Raw genomic sequence first — 17,315 nt, forward strand, 5'->3', positions numbered from 1 at the left:
AATAGGACCAAATGTAGGACCAAATGTAAATTTACAAGTGCAAACTGTTAAGATTCACCAGAGCTTACAACCCCATCCATCACATTTACACTCTCCATAATTTAGAACTAGAATCAGTGCACACACACAAGTACCTTGGTATTCATCTCTCAACTAACTTGAAAATGAACACACATATGACCACATCAGTGCCACAGCCAACCGAACGCTGGGGTTCCTGAGGATGAATTTACATCATCGCACACCTGACATTAAACACACATCTTATGACACACTTGTGAGACCAACACTTGAATACTGCTCCACGGTGTGGGATCTTTACACACACACACATAAACATTGATAGGCTAGAAGAAATCAACACCAAGGCGGGCAGGTTCATTACAAACAATTGCACTCGAACGCTTGGCAGTACAACACGGATCAAACAATAGATAAACATGAAATCTCTTCACATACGCAGACAAGCACACAAACTTACACTTATGTACAAGATCACAAACACTCACATTAACATGACCCACACACATACTTACACAACGCAAACAGTCAACGTACTCGTAACACACACATCCATAAATACCAAACATATCACACTAACACTGACGCATACAAACACTCATACTTTCCACGCACCATACGTGACTGGAACAGCCTCCCTCATCATATTTTAGACTGGTTCAATAGACGCATTCAGAAAACAAATATACACTCACTTATCAACACAACACACCAACACTAACAATTGCACTTGATTCCCTTCCCTTCCCTGCACAATCGGCTCCCCCGTCCTCCCCCCCCCAAAAAAAAATATATATATACGTGCTATGCACCTGATAGGTGCCCTGCGCATTATTAATCAAGATCAAGATCAAGTAAGTACGTAAGACCCACATTCTATTCCAGTCAGTCAGTCAGTCAGCCAGTCAGCCAGCCGTCCAGCCATCAAAGGCGGTAATAAGATGCGCTGACTGTCTCCGGCGCCATTAGGCTCCATTAACGCCATGAAAAGACACGAAACGGGACCTCGGTGGCGTGTGTGTTACGGCCCGCTGAGTCACGGCTCCTGTGTGTGTGTGTGTGTGTGTGTGTGTGTGTGTGTGTGTGTGCGTGTGTGTGTATTTAAACAGATAAATAGATAAGAGAGAGAGAGAGAGAGAGAGAGAGAGAGAGAGAGAGAGAAAGAAGTTTAAAGTAAAAAAATTGGTTGAAAATTGCATGTATTAAGTAAAAGATCATATATGAGTAACTTCATTCTCTCTCTCTCTCTCTCTCTCTCTCTCTCTCTCTCTCTCTCTCTCCCCTACCTTGATGAAACGTCTCTGTAAACACTGTGAATGAATGAGAAAATCTTGAGGCCGGGAAACGTGGTGACTAAGTAAGTGGACGTGAGAGAGAGAGAGAGAGAGAGAGAGAGAGAGAGAGAGGCAACAAGAAATCCAAAAGAGAGAGTGAAAAAATACGACTCAGATTAGATATGACACGCGGAAATATAAGTTTTCAACGCGGGTTTCAAAAGGAGGGAGCGACTGAGGTAACGGAGGAGAAGCGAGAAAGAAATGGACAAAACATGAGAGCTGGAGGAAAAAAGAAGGGAGAGACGGGAAGAGGGAGGGAGAGAGAGAAGGAAGGAAGGGGGGACAGAGATAGGAAAAAAAAAACAGTGAAGGAGGAGGAAAAGGAGGAAGGTGGAAGTAATTTAGAGATAGTGAGAAGGAGGAAGAAAGGAAAGAAGTGGGACACAGATAGGAGGAAAAGACAAGGACAGGAAGAGGATGGAGAGAAGAGGAAAAGAGAAAGGGGAAGTAATGAAGAGATGATGAGAGGGAGAAAAGGAAAGAGGGGAGAAAGAAATTAGGAAAACAAAGGAGGAAGAGGTAAAAGGGGGGAATAGATAGAGAGAAGTAAAGGAGGATTTCGAGGAGGAAAAGTGGAAGAGAGAGAAAGGAAGGAAAGGAGGTTAGAGGAGAATGGATAGGGAGGGAAAGGAGGAAGATGATAGTAATGAAGAGAAAGAAGGAAGGGCAAAGCTCAGAAAAAAAGACCAGTGTAGAATGAGGGCGAAGAAGACGGGAAAGGAGAAAGAAGGAGTAATGGAGGACTTGGAAGGGGTAAGAAGGAGGTGGGAGAGAGCGCCTTTTTCGGGTAGTTGAAAGACCCAACATATAACATTTCCGAGGGAGGATGTCCGCTTCTATCAAGATGAAAGAGGCGAACGGGCTGGCCAAACATCCCATTTTCTTTATACTCCCCGGCTGAGTATTCCGTTTTCTGAGGCGCGTGTTGACATTGCGTTTTCTTTGAACCTCTTCTGCGCCACTCCTAATAAAACAAACGGCATCCAATAACGTTGAAATGCGTGTAACTCTATCGAGGAAGGAGATGTTATGTGATATGATATGAGAGAACGGAAGAATTGGATGTTGATGATATCTCCTCCCTGCTCCTCCTCCTCCTCCTCGTCTTTTTCTTCATCTTCCTCCTCCTCATCTCTTCCTCTTTCCTTTTCGTGCTTGAAGGAAAGAGAGATAAAATGGAGTCCGGGTTCTCTCTCTCTTTTACTCTCTTTATTTTATACACAAGGAAGGAGAAAAAGATATGTCGGTGGACGCGAAAGTTTCATTCTGAGTTTCTTTTTCACGGTTTGTCCAAGGGGTTACTGGCACGCTATTGAGAGAGAGAGAGAGAGAGAGAGAGAGAGAGAGAGAGAGAGGAGATAAATGTAAATACGACAAAACTAGAGTAAAACAAAAAGGAAGCTGACAACATTAAAAAATACAAAACAACAAAATTTGACAACTAAAATAAAACAAAAAAGTGAAAGATAAGTAAAGGAACTGAAGGAGGCGGAGGAGGAGAAGGAGGAGGAAGAATATGAAAATGAGAGACTGAAATTTCACTTATTCGTATTTCAGTCTTTCTTACATTTATATGTAAGAAAAGTGTACAAGTGAGAATAAGGGGTTAGTGTTTACAGACGTAGTAATAATGTTAATCCTAATTGCTGGGTATATATGCGTTGTACCTTAGTGTGTGAATAATTAAAAAGGAGAAGCAAAAAAGCAGTAGAAAGATTGTCTGTCAGTCATATAAGTGTGAATAATTAAAAAGAAGAAGCAGAAGAGTAGTAGAAAGATTGCCTGTCAGTCATACAAACTCTCCCGCTACGTTCTATTTCATTATTTGTTATGTGGTACCAATAATGTTTACAAAATTTATTTATACTCGTAGTTAAAATTAAGTCTCGGGAAGTCTCGTGTCACATTTAGCACCAACAGACAGACGGGCAGGAGTTTTTTTCAGAAAGATATCTACCATACTTTTACCATATCTTCACTTTTTAAAGGGCAAATAGGTTGTTATAGGCGGAGCGTCACCTTGGCAGTGACTCGGTTAACTCTACGGGCACAGCCAGCCGCATTTACAATACTCAGCAGCTTTCACGATAGACAATTTACTTCCCACAAAACATACATACCCTTATTCACTCTATTAGTTATATTATACGTTTTCAGAATGAATTATGAGCACACTAATAGTTCTTCGTGTGACAATAAGCTCTCTTGTCTCCCTCACAGCTACACTTTCCTCCCCGTTTCCCTGCGATACATCAAACTTCGTCTTAATGATATAATTTACGGTAGTTTTTTTTTTTTAATACTAACAGATTTGTGAATGACAGAAAACCTCCATGAGAGCCCGAGAGTAATACGGCTAACAGAAGAGGCATAAGACACACGCTTCCTTTGAACAGATAATAGTTTAGACCAAGAAAAATGTGTTCGCTTTGCCTATAAAACTCACACCAGCCCATTTAAACTATTTTCACCATTAACACCACCCTCCCTACCCTTTCCACGTCATTTATACCCTTATCACCACCTTCTCTTCCTATTTCACAGTCCCTACGCCTTCCCTCACACCCTTCTCCTACCATAAATGTCTAGTCTGAGTCTGACCTTTACATACGCTATCTTATTTATATCAAGTAGCATCACAATTAGCCACGCCAGCCCACGCACGGTCACACTTCTCTATGTTCACTCTGCCAGAGAGCAGCCACAAAGCCGTGTTAGGTGCGAGGAAACTGCCAGCATTAAGCTTAGTATTACAGCCACGACATTAATAATCCACCACACAGACGCTTGCCAGTATTACAATGTTGGTTTTGTGTCCTTGCAATAAGACGTTTCGTAGTGTTAACATGTCGGCAGAATGAGGTTAAGGGATGAGTTGTTGCCAGAGTCTAATAGTACCGTGTTTTCTCACTCAAAGAATTATATGACGCAGTTTTCGGTGTTGCCATCCCAGCGTTGAGACCCTCCCTAAGACAAACAATCGTTGCCACCCGCGCGGTAAGTCTTCCAGCAAAACTTGGGTCATTACTCTGAGATCTTTACTGAGCCCTCGCCCGGGAGCGCATCAACGGCTTCACAATCCACCGTCAAGCTATAAACAGATGAATTAAAGTTTTGAAAGCACGAATCAATCCTCACTTTTCCAATAGTTCCTGCTGAAGAAAATTGGTTTCGCGCTAAGAATGTAAAAGTGGAAAAGTAAAAAGTAAAGTAACGCTCTCCTCCTCTACTCGAGATCACAGAGGCTGAAAACGCATTTTTCCATGTTTAGAAAACTCGTAGATTGTTTTAATGGCTGACTTGAATGGTACAACTTTTATCTCTCCGCGCCCGCCACTCCCCGGCGGCCTCGCTCCCTCACTCGAGCACGGCACATAAAACACAGCAACTGCCTCCTTTGTGTCCAAGTTAGGAGTCACATCGTTTATTTCGTCCTGACGGAGCGGCAACGGAGACGCCGAGCGGGGCTGTTCGTGATAAGTTCCCGCCTTGGTGGGCTGGCTGGCGGGCTCGTTGGCTGGCTGGCGGGATGAATGGCTGGGCTCCTGCTGCTGGCTGACTGGCTGACTGGCTGTTGTTTTCGAGCTAACTGACTAACTGGCTGGCTGAAGTTCGAGTCTAGGCGAAAGGTAACGGCTTGCAGCTCATATTCGTTCTGCCTCCACCTCGCCCATCTCCTCCTCGTCCTCGTTCTGCAAAGTTATCGATTAATGAATAGTTCGGAGAAACTCGTAAAGTGAAGTTGGAAGAGACAATCTGACGACCCACATAACTCACCAGACGAAACATGTTAAACAGAGAGATGGGCACTGATAAAACAGCATCGCATTATTTCGTAGCTTTAAAGGAAAATGACAATTCGAGTAAAGATATCCTCGCTTATATATAAAAAAATGTCTGAACAACAAATATACCGCCATGAACATAATTAACAAAGCTTCATATAGGAAAAAAATAGTTCAGGCAAAAAATATCCACGAGCAAATAAAAAAAATGAAATAAAACAAATAAAACATCAAACACAACACCATCACCATCTTTACAACAAGCCAGAAAAGAAAGAAAAATCAAGACCACTGATTATCCCGGATGTTCGGCATAATGAGAATATTTACAACGTGAGATCAAAACCCATAACGGCGAATTGCGTTTAGCGGGTGATCAATCTAATGAACCGAATGAGCGGATCCCTTTCATCCCGACACGCGCGGATCAAAGACTCACCTTTTTGTCCCTTCATCACAACACACATGGAGGGCCTCGGGGGGCTAAAATTACCGTGCCTGGGATGTGGAGTATAATCAAGGCGAGTTTTTGGCCGAGGGTGGCGCTCTATAATTACCCCAACAGAATACCCGTCACGTAATGGAATAGTTGCCCTTCCTGTCCGGGGTTGTACATGTAATTAAAGACTGTAATGGACTTTAAATTATGCGTAGCAGTAAGCAACAGTGTACAGCGGGGGTCATTATATACAGGGAGGCTTTTTGTAATATATATGTTTGTGTGTTTGTGTTGTTGATTTAGGGGAGGTGTGTTTGTTTTCTTTGCTGTTGTTGTTGTTGGGGGAGGGGGGGGGGAAGGGGAGGTTTAAGTGACTCTTGCTTATGTGTGTCGTTAGGTTAAGTTATTTAAGATATTTCTAGTACATAAGCTATTAGAATATGGTGTAGGTTCTTTCTCAGTTTCCTTCTCACTCATTTCGTCCCTCTCCCTCTCTCTTTCCTCTTCTTTCTCTCCCTAGAATCATGGTATAGGTTGTTCCCAGTCCCTTTCTCTTTTCCTCTTCCCTCCTTTCTCTCCCTCTTTCCTCCTCCCATTCCCTCTTCGCTCCTCTCTCACCCTCTTCCCCCCATTCCTCTCTCTCTCTTCTCTCCTTCCTCTCCGTCTTCCCTCCTCTTTCTCTTCCCTTGTTTCTTTTTTCTCCTTCTTCCCTCCTCTCTCTCCTTCCCTCCTTCTCTCGCTTCCCCTCCCTTAACATATCTTCCAACACTTGTTATTAGTAGTCTTTATTCGTAAGGTTCTCCATCTCTTTTCTTTCTTTTTTTTTATTTCCTTTCTCATTCCTGCTGTTTTAGTCTAGTTTATCGTCTCTCTAAATTATTGGTAACTTCATTGTAAAACTCCTCCCTTCGTTCTCTCCCTTCTTTTGTTTGTTTTCTTTGTGTTTTATTCCCTGCGTTTCTATCTTAATCTGCTTCACGATCAGTGCATATTAGATAGACAGATAGATAGATAGAAAGAGAGAGATATGTAAAGTTCTGATATACTGTGAAAGCTCAACAAATCATCTACGTAGGCCGCGAATAATTCCTTTAATACTTCATCTATTTCTTCTAACCTGCGAAAATAACAAAACCAAAACAGCAAAACCACAAACAAACAAATAAACAGCTGAATAACGGACGAAAGGTTTCCAATACACGACCAAACAACAATGGCAGAGCAAATAAATAAAGCAAATAAAACACGCAATAAAAAAATAATCGTAAAACATTCTGGTAAAACACGAAGGATCAACAAACAGGCAACTAAAAGATTAAACACACACACACACACACACACACACACACACACACACACACACACACACACACACACACACACACACACAATAAAAGAGATCATGAAAGAGTTATCACGACATCTCCAGGGTCTCAATAAAAAAAATGAAAGAAAAAAAAACCGAGAAAATAGCTGGTTGGGAATATAGGTCACCGCAAACAGGTAACCTAGATGGGTCACCTCAGCTCGTAACACCTGCTCGCTGCTCTATCTGTAGCCGGAGGTAAATATACTGAATGTTGAGGGAAAAAATATAAATCGGTAGAAATGAAAATAGTAAATAAATAAAAAGTTAATTGAGTTTGGAATATAGGTCACGGGAAACAGGTAGCCTAGATGGGTCACCTGAGCTCGTAACACCTGCCCGCTGCCTTACCTTACCTTACCTTACCTTACTTTACCTTACCTTACCTTGCCTTGCCTTGCCTTACCTTACATTACCTTACCAACTACCTTACCTTACCTTACCTTACCTTACCTGACCTGACCTGACCTTACCTAACCTTACCTTACCTTACTTTACCTTACCTTACTTTACCCTACCCTACCTTGTCTTACCTTACCTTACCTTACTATACCCTACCTTACATTACCTTACCTTACCATACCATACCGTATCTTACCTTATCTTACCTTACCTTACCTTACCTTACCTTACCTTACCTTACCTCACCTTACCTTACCATACCTTACCTTACCTTACTTTACCTTACCTTACCTTACCTGTGCCTGGAGTTATGTAAAGATGCTTAATGCTAAATGAGGTAGAAAAGAGGTGAGGAGAGAGGGGAATGGGAAGTGTAGAGCAAAAAGGAAAAGAGGGGAGATGAGGGAAAAATATAAAAAAGTAGAGATATGAATAGTGAATATATATAAATAAGTAGAAGTATATCAAGTTGTCGCTGCCTCACTCTCAAAAAAAAAATCATTGACACTCGTTTGCAAGACCAGGAGTTGAAGATGTTAAATAAGGAGGGAAAAAAATATAAATAAGCAGAAATAAAAATAGAAAATAAACAGAAATATATGTAGATTAATTAGGTTGTCGCTGCAAGTCTCCAAAAATCATTGCCACTCATTTGCAAGACCAGAAATTGTAGATACTAGTGAGGAATGCAAAAAATATAAATAAATAAGAATAAAAATAGGAAATAAACAGATATATAGTGATAAATTAGGCTGTCGCTGCCACACTCAAAAAAAAAAAAAAAATTGCCACTCATTTGCAAGACCGGGAGTTGAAGATGCTAAATGAGGAGGGAAAAAATATAAATAAGCAGAAATAAAAATAGGAAATAAACAGAAATAGATTGATTAGGTTGTCGCTGCCAGTTTAAAAAAAAATCATCGCCACTCATTTGCAAGGCCGAGAGTTAAAGAAGCTAAATAGAGGGGAGGTGGGGGTAATATAGATGGTAAAATTAAAAAAAAGAAGGGAAATAAATAGATAAAAACAGAGATAGATTTGGTTGTCGCTGCCAGTTTAAAAAAAAATCATCGCCACTCATTTGCAAGGCCGAGAGTTAAAGAAGCTAAATAGAGGGGAGGTGGGGGTAATATAGATGGTAAAAATTAAAAAAGAAGGGAAATAAATAGATAAAAACAGAGATTAATTAGGTTGTCGCTGCCAGATTGAAAAAAAATCATCGCCACTCATTTGCAAGGCCGAGAGTTAAAGAAGCTAAATAGAGGGCAGGTGGGGGTAATATAGATGGTAAAATTAAAAAAAAGAAGGGAAATAAATAGATAAAAACAGATATATAATAATTAGGTTGTCGCTGCCACAGCCTCAAAAATTCAACGCCACTCATTTGCAAGGTCGGGAGTTAAAGGGAATGTTTGCAGAGGTAAAGAGTGAAATGAAAATGCTCGACTTTTTTTTGTAAATATATATGTTTTTTTAGAGCGAGTTAGTTAGTTTTAGGCGTAAATAAAATCAACATGGAAACTGTCGGACCGTAATATATATTTTCGCGTGTTGATTTATTTGTTTGCGAATACATTTTTTTATATTGATATTATTTATGTATTGATTTATTAATGAATTTATGAGCATATTTTTCCATCATGAATCGTACATATAAATCGTGCGTACCGTATTTACTTATATTTCTGACTTATTTATCACTTTATTGTCTATGAAAAAGAACTGAGCATAAAAAGAGGAGGAGGAAACGGACATGGAAAGCGGATGAGAGGGAGACACAGAAGAAAAGAAAGAGGAGGAGGAGGAGAAGAAGGGGAAGTAAACGAAGAAAAAGGAGAGGAAGCAGGAGGAAGACATCTTGGAAGGGAAGGCAGGCATGACTGGGAGGAAGAAAAGGAGGAAATGAAGTAGGGGAAGGAAATTAAGAGAAAAAAGGAACGGAGAAGGGAGGAGAAGGAGAAGACGAAGGAGGTGAAATAAGTCTTAGAGGGCACGAAATACATAGATGGAGAAAAGGAGGAAAATGAAGTATGGGAAGAAAATATAGAAGAAAAGGAACGCAGAAGAGGAGAGATGAAGGAAAAGAAAAAGAAGAAAAAGCAGTAGGGGAAGAGAATGAAGAAAAAGAAATGGAGAAGGAAGGGGAAAAGAAGGAGCAGGAGGAGGAAGAAGTCTTGGCAGGCAGGCAGGCAGAACAGGAAGGGAAGAAGACAAAAGAGAAGGAAAAGAAGTAAGGGAAGGAAACGAAGAAAAACGAGTAGAGGGAAAGAAGGAGAAGGAAGAGTAGGAGGGAGTCTTGGAGGGCACGCAGAACAAAAATGAAAAAAAAAGAAGCAAAAAAAAAAGAAGGTATGGGAACAAATGAAAAAAAAGGAACGGAGGGAGAGGAAGAGGAGGAGGAGGAGGAGAGAAAGAGAAGGAGAAGGAGGAGGAAGAAGTCTTGGAGGACAAGCAGATCAAAAAATGGAAAAAAAAGAGAAGCAAAAAAAAAATGGTAGGTGAACAAATGTAGAAAAAGGAACGGAGGAAGAGGAGGAGAGAAAGAGGAAAAGGAGGAGAACGAAATCTTGGAGGGCAGGCAGGCAGGCAGAACAGGGAGGGAGATATACCTGGCTGCAAGCAATAAGCGGGTCGATGTCAGCCAGTACCCGCGGCGGTGGCCCTGGGAGGCGCACTTTATGCAGGAAGGCGATTTTGTGCCGCTCCGAGGGCCGCGAGCTGAGGGTTTGGAAGGGTTATGGCGCATATTAGTGTGTTGCAGTGCGTTAGGCGGCTTTTTCTGGCGTGCTGGGGGAAGGGGTGATGGTGTTTGCTGTTATATCGCCCCTTATGTGTGTTTGGTGTGTTTTGAGTGGGTTTGAGAAGGTATTTAGTAGCGTGTGTTTGCAGTGTGTTACGTTAGATTTTCTTCCGTGTGTTGAGCTAAGGTGTGATGGTGTTAGGGTGATTGCTGTTTTTTTTATGTAGAAAAGAAGGCAGAGAAACGGAATTAGGAAGGGAGAAGAGAGTGATGCGAGGGAGGGAAGTGGCCAGGACGGAGAGGAAATGGAAGGCAAGGTGAAAGAGAGACGGAAAAAGGAAAGGGAAAGACTAAAACAAAGAGAAAAGGGAAGGAAATGGAAAGGATAAAAGAGGATAAAAACAAAATAAGGCTTCGGATAAAATGAGGGGGAAGGGACACTAGAATAAGGAGGAAAGAGAAGGGAAAACAAAAGAAGGGAGGGAGGAGAAAAGGATAAGAGGGGAGAGGATAGAGTAGAACAAGGAGGAAAATAAAAGGAAGAAGGAAGAAGTGAAGGAGAAGAAAAGGTTGAAGAGAAGCGAAAAGACTAAGACAAGGAAGCACTAGAATAAGGAGGGAAGAGAAGGGAAAAGAAAGAAGGAAGGGAGGAGAAAAGGATAAGAGAGAAGAGGATAGACTAGAATAAGAAGGAAAAAGAAGGAAGAAGGGAAGGAGAAAAAGAGAATGAAGAGAAGCGAAAAGACTAAGACAAGGAAGGAAGGGGTGGGGGAAGGCGTGAAGGGAGAGAGAGGTTTGAGGTCCCTCGCGCTCCCCTTAGGCTGAGAAAACTGCCTGGCGAACACGATGCCTAAAGGGGACACTGGATAGACGTTCAGCGACGTTTATTTGAAAACAACATTACGTCTTGAGGAGTGAAGGGAGGGAGGAGAAGGAGGAAGGGCGGGGGGGGGGGGGGGGGGTATGTGCGTGTGCGTTTGCGTGTGGTAATACATTTCAGAAATATTGCGGGTTTGAGGCTGCAGAGTGGGATTGGATTCTATATATACCTCAATTTTGCATTCCTCCCCACCGTCATTGCTTTCCTCACCCCACTGCATCCTTTCTCCCTTCCTTCCTCCCTTCCTCTCCTTCCAACCATCATTATCTAGGACCCTGCAGCATACTTCTTTTCTGCCGTCCTTCCTCTCCCTGCAACCTCATCATCTACCACCTGACTGCTTTCTCTCTCCCTTCCTTCCTTCCTCTCCCTGCAACCATCATTATCTAGGACCCCGCAGCATTCTCTTTTTCTTCTCTCTTCTCCCTGTAACTATCTTTACCTGTACATCATCATCCTATCCTTCATCTCCTTGCAGTCCTCATTATATTCCACCTTACAGCAGCATCTTTTCCTTTTCTCCTTTCTCTCTCTCATTAATTTTGTCTGTACAGTATCCTTCTATCTTTCATCTCCTTAGAAGTATCATCATCTATATCACTGCAGCATCCTTCCTATCTGTCCTTGTAATCATCTTTGTACAGCATCCTTCTATCCTTTATCTTCTTTTAGTTATCCTCATCTGACACCCCGCAGCATCCTTCCTTCTTTATCTCCTCTACTTTTTACCATTTTCATCTATCCAGCATTCTTCCATACCGTTCTTTCCACTATCATCACTTCTGCATGTTTTCCTCTCCTCCTTTCGTTTCCTTTTAATCCCTTTTACCTTCTAAGATTCATCACCATTACCCTTGTTTGCTGGTGGAATCATAAGGAGTTTCTGTTTAATCTATTCACAGTCTCTTGCTTCTTAATTCATGTCTTCTTACCCTTCTTCTTTAGCCTTTAACTCTCCCTCTCTCTGTATCTTAGTAACCCTTCTCATTCCTGTTCTTGATCTTGTCCACCATCCCCTCATCTTTCTGTTTATGTTTAATTTATTCACAGTCTCTTGCTTCTTAATTCATGTCTTCTTACCCTTCTTCTTTAGCCTTTAACTCTCCCTCTCTGCATCTTAGTAACCCTTCTCATTCCTCTTCTTGATCTTGTCCACCATCCCCTCATCTGTTAATCTATTCACAGCTTCTTGCTTCTAAACTCGTCTTGTAACCCTTCTTCCTTGGCTTCTGACTCTCTATTTCTCCCTCTCCTCCATCTTTAGTGACCCTTTTCATTCCCATCTTTGTTCTTGTTCATATTCGTCTCATCCCCTTCTTTCTCCCTCGTCCTCCTCCTCCTTGCTCTCGTCGCCTCGTCGTCTCTGCTTCTCAAACTGCAAGAACGATTTTAGCTCAGCCTTTGACTCTCTGTATCTCTTCTTAGTATACATTTTCATTCCCATCTTTGTCCTCGTCCATCTTCCCCTCGTTTTCCTCCTCCTCCTCCTCCTCCTCGCCCTCGTCCCCTTCTCGTCTCTGCTTCTCACACTGCAAGAACGATTTTAGCTCAGCCTTTGACTCTCTGTATCTCTTCTTAGTAACGATTTTTATCCCCATATTTGTCCTCGTCCATCTTCCCCTCGTTTTCCTCCTCCTCCTCCTCCTCCTTCTCCTTGTCCCCTCCTCGTCTCTGCTTCTCACACTGCAAGAACGATTTTAGCTCAGCCTTTGACTCTCTGTATCTCTTCTTAGTAACCATTTTCATTCCCATCTCTGTCCTCGTCCATCTTCCCCTCGTTTTCCTCCTCCTCCTCCTCCTTCTCGCCCTTGTCCCCTTCTCGTCTCTTCTCACATTGCAAGAACGATTTTAGCTCAGCCTTTGACTCTCTCTATCTCTTCTTAGTAACTATTTTCATTCCCATCTTTGTCCTCGTCCGTTTTCCTCCTCCTCCTCCCCCTCCTCCTCGCCCTCGTCCCCTTCTCGTCTCTTCTTCTCACACTGCAAGAACGATTTTAGCTCAGCCTTTGACTCTCTGTAACTCTTCTTAGTAACCATTTTCATTCCCATCTTTGTCCTCGTCCATCTTCCCCTCGTTTCCCTCCTCCTCCTCCTCCTCGCCCTTGTCCCCTTCTCGTCTCTTCTCACACTGCAAGAACGATTTCATCTCAGCCTTTGACTCTTTGTATCTCTTCTTAGTAACCATTTCTATCCCCATATTTGTCCTCGTCCATCTTCCCCTCGTTTTCCTCCTCTTCCTCCTCTTCTCCCCCGTCCCCTCCTCGTCTCTTCTCACACTGCAAGACTGATTTCCCCCGCCAGCCTCTCGCCCTAAGCTCATATTAGACGAAGAGGTGAAGGGTTCCTGGAAACTCAGATGCTTCTTCTCCTTTTCATCCTCCTTGGTTGTGTACATGCTGCCTGAATCGCTGCCTCTTTTTCCTTCTTTCTTCGTCCTTTTTTCTGCCTCCTTTTGCTTCGTCTTCTTCTTGTGTTGTGTATCTTTTTGAAGGCTTTGTATTTCCATTTTCGTTTTCGTTTTCTTATTTTTTTTATTTATTTGTATTTCCTTCGGCTTCTCTTTTTATCTTCTTTTCTTCCTCGCTCTGCCTCCTTTGCATCTTTTTTTTTTCTTATTTTGATTTGTGCTTCTTTTTCCTTCTTTTTATTATCTTCTTCCTTTCCATCCCTTTTCTTCGTCTTCTGTAGTATACTTTATTTTTTTTCTTTGTCTTCTTTTTCCTAGTTTCTCCTTTCATTTCTTTAATTTTCTTCATTTCTTTAACTTTTCATCCTCTATCTCTTCTCTTGTCTCCTTTACTCTCCTCACCTGTCCTCTCCTCTCCCTCTCTTCTCTCCTCTCCACCCCTCTCTATTCCCCCTCCTCTCTCTCCCTCTCTCTCACCCGCTAAGCCAGCACGTCGCCTCTGATAATCCCGTGAACGCGTCGCCTAACACTATTACAAACACAACTGCTGCCCACGTACACTCGCCGTTTGATGCTGATTGATCGTTCGTGTGACGCGGAAAGACTTAGTGGAGGAGAGAGATGATCGAGATGAGCCTTCCAATTTGGAGCCCTCGTAAACGACAGACACAAAAATCCATATACCAAAAAATAATGAAAAAATAGATAAAACAACAGAAAGACAATCACAGACAGACAAACAAATGGTGCCCTCGTCGGTAACAGACACAAAAACAGAGATTGATTCATATACCCCAAAAAATAATGAAAAAAAATAACAGACAATCACAGAGAGACAGACAGATAGATAAATAGACTGACAGACAGACAGACAGACAGTGCCCTCGTAGATAACATACACAAAAACAGAGATCCATATACCAAAAAATAATGAAAAATTGATTGATCCATAAACAACAACAAAAAAATAGATAAAGCAACAGAATGACAAATACAGGACAGAGGAGGGAAAAAGAAGAGGAAAAAAAAGAAAGAAAAGAAGTAAAAAGCTAAGACGAAAGAGGAGGTAATAGGCACTGAAAAAAATACATACTACAGAGGAAAACTAAGCAGAAAAGGCAAATAGGAGAAAAAAAAGAATATACAAAAAGAAGGGAAAAGAAAAAAAATATGATTCCTACGAAGAAGGAAAAAAAGAGAAATGATGAAAATAAACTACAAAAGAAAAGACAGACAAACAGACAGACAGACATAGATTCAGAGAACACACACGCTTCAGGGATAACACGCACGCCTACACAGGAGGTAAACACACACACACACACACACACACACACACAAACACACACACACACACACACACACACACACACACACACACACACACACACACACACACACACAAGGGTAGGCGGTGGCTGAGTGGTAGCGCGCTGGGCCCACATTCACCGCGTGATGGACGACGCGAGTTCGAATCCCCACGCTACCACCTGGGATTTTTCAGTCACCGCCGAGTGGCTTAAAACTACCCACATGCTGTCCTGAAGACCACCCATCAACCCGGACTCTAGAGGAAACCGTCCAAGTGAATCAAGGAGTTCCGGGGGGCAGCATGAGCCTAGAGAAGATTGCGCCACTATAAACACTTGCCTGCGCCATGACGGGCTGGGGCCGAATAACATCCAGGCCCCTCAAGCAAGCCTACCGGCGCTATAGGCGTACACGTAAAAAAAAGAAAAAAACACTCGAAAATCGTATCATCGTAAACTTTCCTTCGTTATAAGCTGTTGTTGTTGTTGATGATGATGTTGTTGTTGTTGTGGTTGTTGTTGTTGTTATAACGCAGAGGCCATTAAAAGTAAAGGGAGATACTTCCATTAGATGAGAGAGAGAGAGAGAGAGAGAGAGAGAGAGAGAGAATCGCCATCAGTGCTGCAATATACCAATGACCTTGAACAAAGAGAATCAAAGCTACAAACGAAGGAAAAAGGACAGGTATTTCGAGGTAAGGAGAGAAGGAGGGGGGGAGGAGGAGGAGGAGGAGGGAAGTGGTGATGGAGGAAGTGGATAAACAGGTTCAAGTGGGAAACAAAAAAAAAAAAGAAACTCTTATGGCGTTTAAAGTTTCCCAGCAGAGAGAGGAAAGGGGAGGAGGTGGAGAAAGGTGGAGGTGAAGGTTAGGCGAAGAGGGAAAGAGATAATGTGGAGAGGAGAAGGAATAGGGATAAAAAAATAGGGTTGATTAGGGGTTGTGATAGGTTAGAGGAGGATAGGGTGGAGAAGAAGAGGAAGAAGAGGATGGAATGATGGAAATAGAACGAAAAAGAACATGAAGAGGAGGAGGAGGATGAGAGATGATGAGAACGGAAAGAAGAGAAGAAGGAAATATCAGAAAAGGAGGAGAAGAAGGAGTATTGATTGATTTAGGAGGAGGAACAAAATAAGGTTAATAAAACAAGAGAATGGGGATTAAATTAATAAGGAAAATGGAGGAATATATAGATAGGAAGAGAAAGAATAAAAAATGGAAGTAGGAGGAAGAAATTAGCAACTTAGAGAAAAGAAGAGAGAGAAAGAAAAAAGTGATAAGGGAAGGGAAGCGAAGGAGGAAAAGGAGGAACTTAGTGATATGGTAAAAAGATGAGGAAAGAAAGGAGGAGAATAATGATAATGATAAACTGAATGGGACGAAAGTAACAGTAGATAGAGAAGGGAGATGAAGGAAAATGAAAGAAAGAAGAATAACCAGGAATATCAAAAGAGCAGGAGAGAGAAAAGGGAGCAAAAGTTAACGATTTTTTCCACACTCTTCTCCCTTCTTTCACTCCCTCCTTTATTTTTTTCTCTCCCTTCTCCCTCCTCCTCTTCCTCCTCCTCCTCCTTCTCCTCTTCCTCCCTTGTGGGTTACCTCTTCTAATTCCAGGTAATGTTTTGGTTGTAATTGAAACTCGAGAGAGAGAGAGAGAGAGAGAGAGAGAGAGAGAGAAATAGGTGTAAATTTTCACTTGAGGCCAAAAGTTAGTGTGTGTGTGTGTGTGTGTGTGTGTGTGTGTGTGTGTGTGTGTGTGTGTGTACGAGGGGACCGTCTTTAAAGTAGATAGACAGACAGACGAACGCACGTACATTTGAACGCACCCACTAGAGAGAGAGAGAGAGAGAGAGAGAGAGAGAGAGAGAGAGAGAGAGAGAGAGAGAGAGAGAGAGAGAAACAATCAAGAGAGATGAATATACGAAGAGGAACAAAGGAAAAAGAATAAAAGAACTGCAGACACGACACTGAAAAAAAAAAATCGGAATAGAAATAACAAAACAACAAAAAAATATAGAAAAATAAATATAAAAACAACTGAAATACAAGGACAATAAATAAGGATAAAAACAAAAAACGAAAATGAAAAAAATAGACGAAATGAAGATATAATAAAAGATGAAGCAAGAAAACCAAGAAATACGAGAAAAAATAAATAAACAGAAATAGTAATAAAAATAATGATAGAAAAGTGAAAACGAATAGACGAAATAGAGGTAAATAGAGGATGTAAGGCAAGAAAACCAAGAAAAATAAAAACGAAACTAAAATAGAAAGATAAAAATTGAAATATAGAAATTAGAAAAGTGAAAATGAATTGACTTATACAGAAGAGCAAAAGCAAGAAAACTAAGAAAAAAAGTGAAATAGAAAGATAAATTTAAGCAAAATTCGGGCCACAAACAAAACTAAACATGAAAATAAAACACAAATTCACCGTCACATATATAAAAAAAAAGAAAGACGATTTAAAACAAGAAAACCAATAAATGCAAGAAAAAAAAACACCAGCATAAAAGTAATAGAAGTAATAATAAAAAAATAAAACTGTAAACGAGGAAACGAAATGAAAATAAGTAGAGGAATTGAAAGAAGAAAAGCAAGGAAACGAAAACAAAACTAAAATAAA

The 17,315-nt window shown here is 41.4% G+C and overlaps 1 protein-coding gene across 1 annotated transcript; it reads left to right on the forward strand.

The window, feature by feature from the left end:
- Positions 1 to 1,154: 1,154 nt before the first annotated feature.
- On the forward strand, positions 1,155 to 16,657 carry LOC126999173 (putative uncharacterized protein DDB_G0271982; the record flags this gene model as incomplete). The annotated part of the gene is made up of 5 exons (XM_050861501.1): positions 1,155 to 1,187; positions 1,859 to 1,877; positions 2,678 to 2,742; positions 16,331 to 16,368; positions 16,522 to 16,657. Coding segments are annotated over 5 exons (291 nt in total), but the record flags the coding sequence as incomplete, so codon positions are not given.
- Positions 16,658 to 17,315: the final 658 nt, after the last annotated feature.

This window comes from Eriocheir sinensis, chromosome 16, assembly GCF_024679095.1.
Source record: "Eriocheir sinensis breed Jianghai 21 chromosome 16, ASM2467909v1, whole genome shotgun sequence".
NCBI lineage: Eukaryota > Metazoa > Arthropoda > Malacostraca > Decapoda > Varunidae > Eriocheir > Eriocheir sinensis.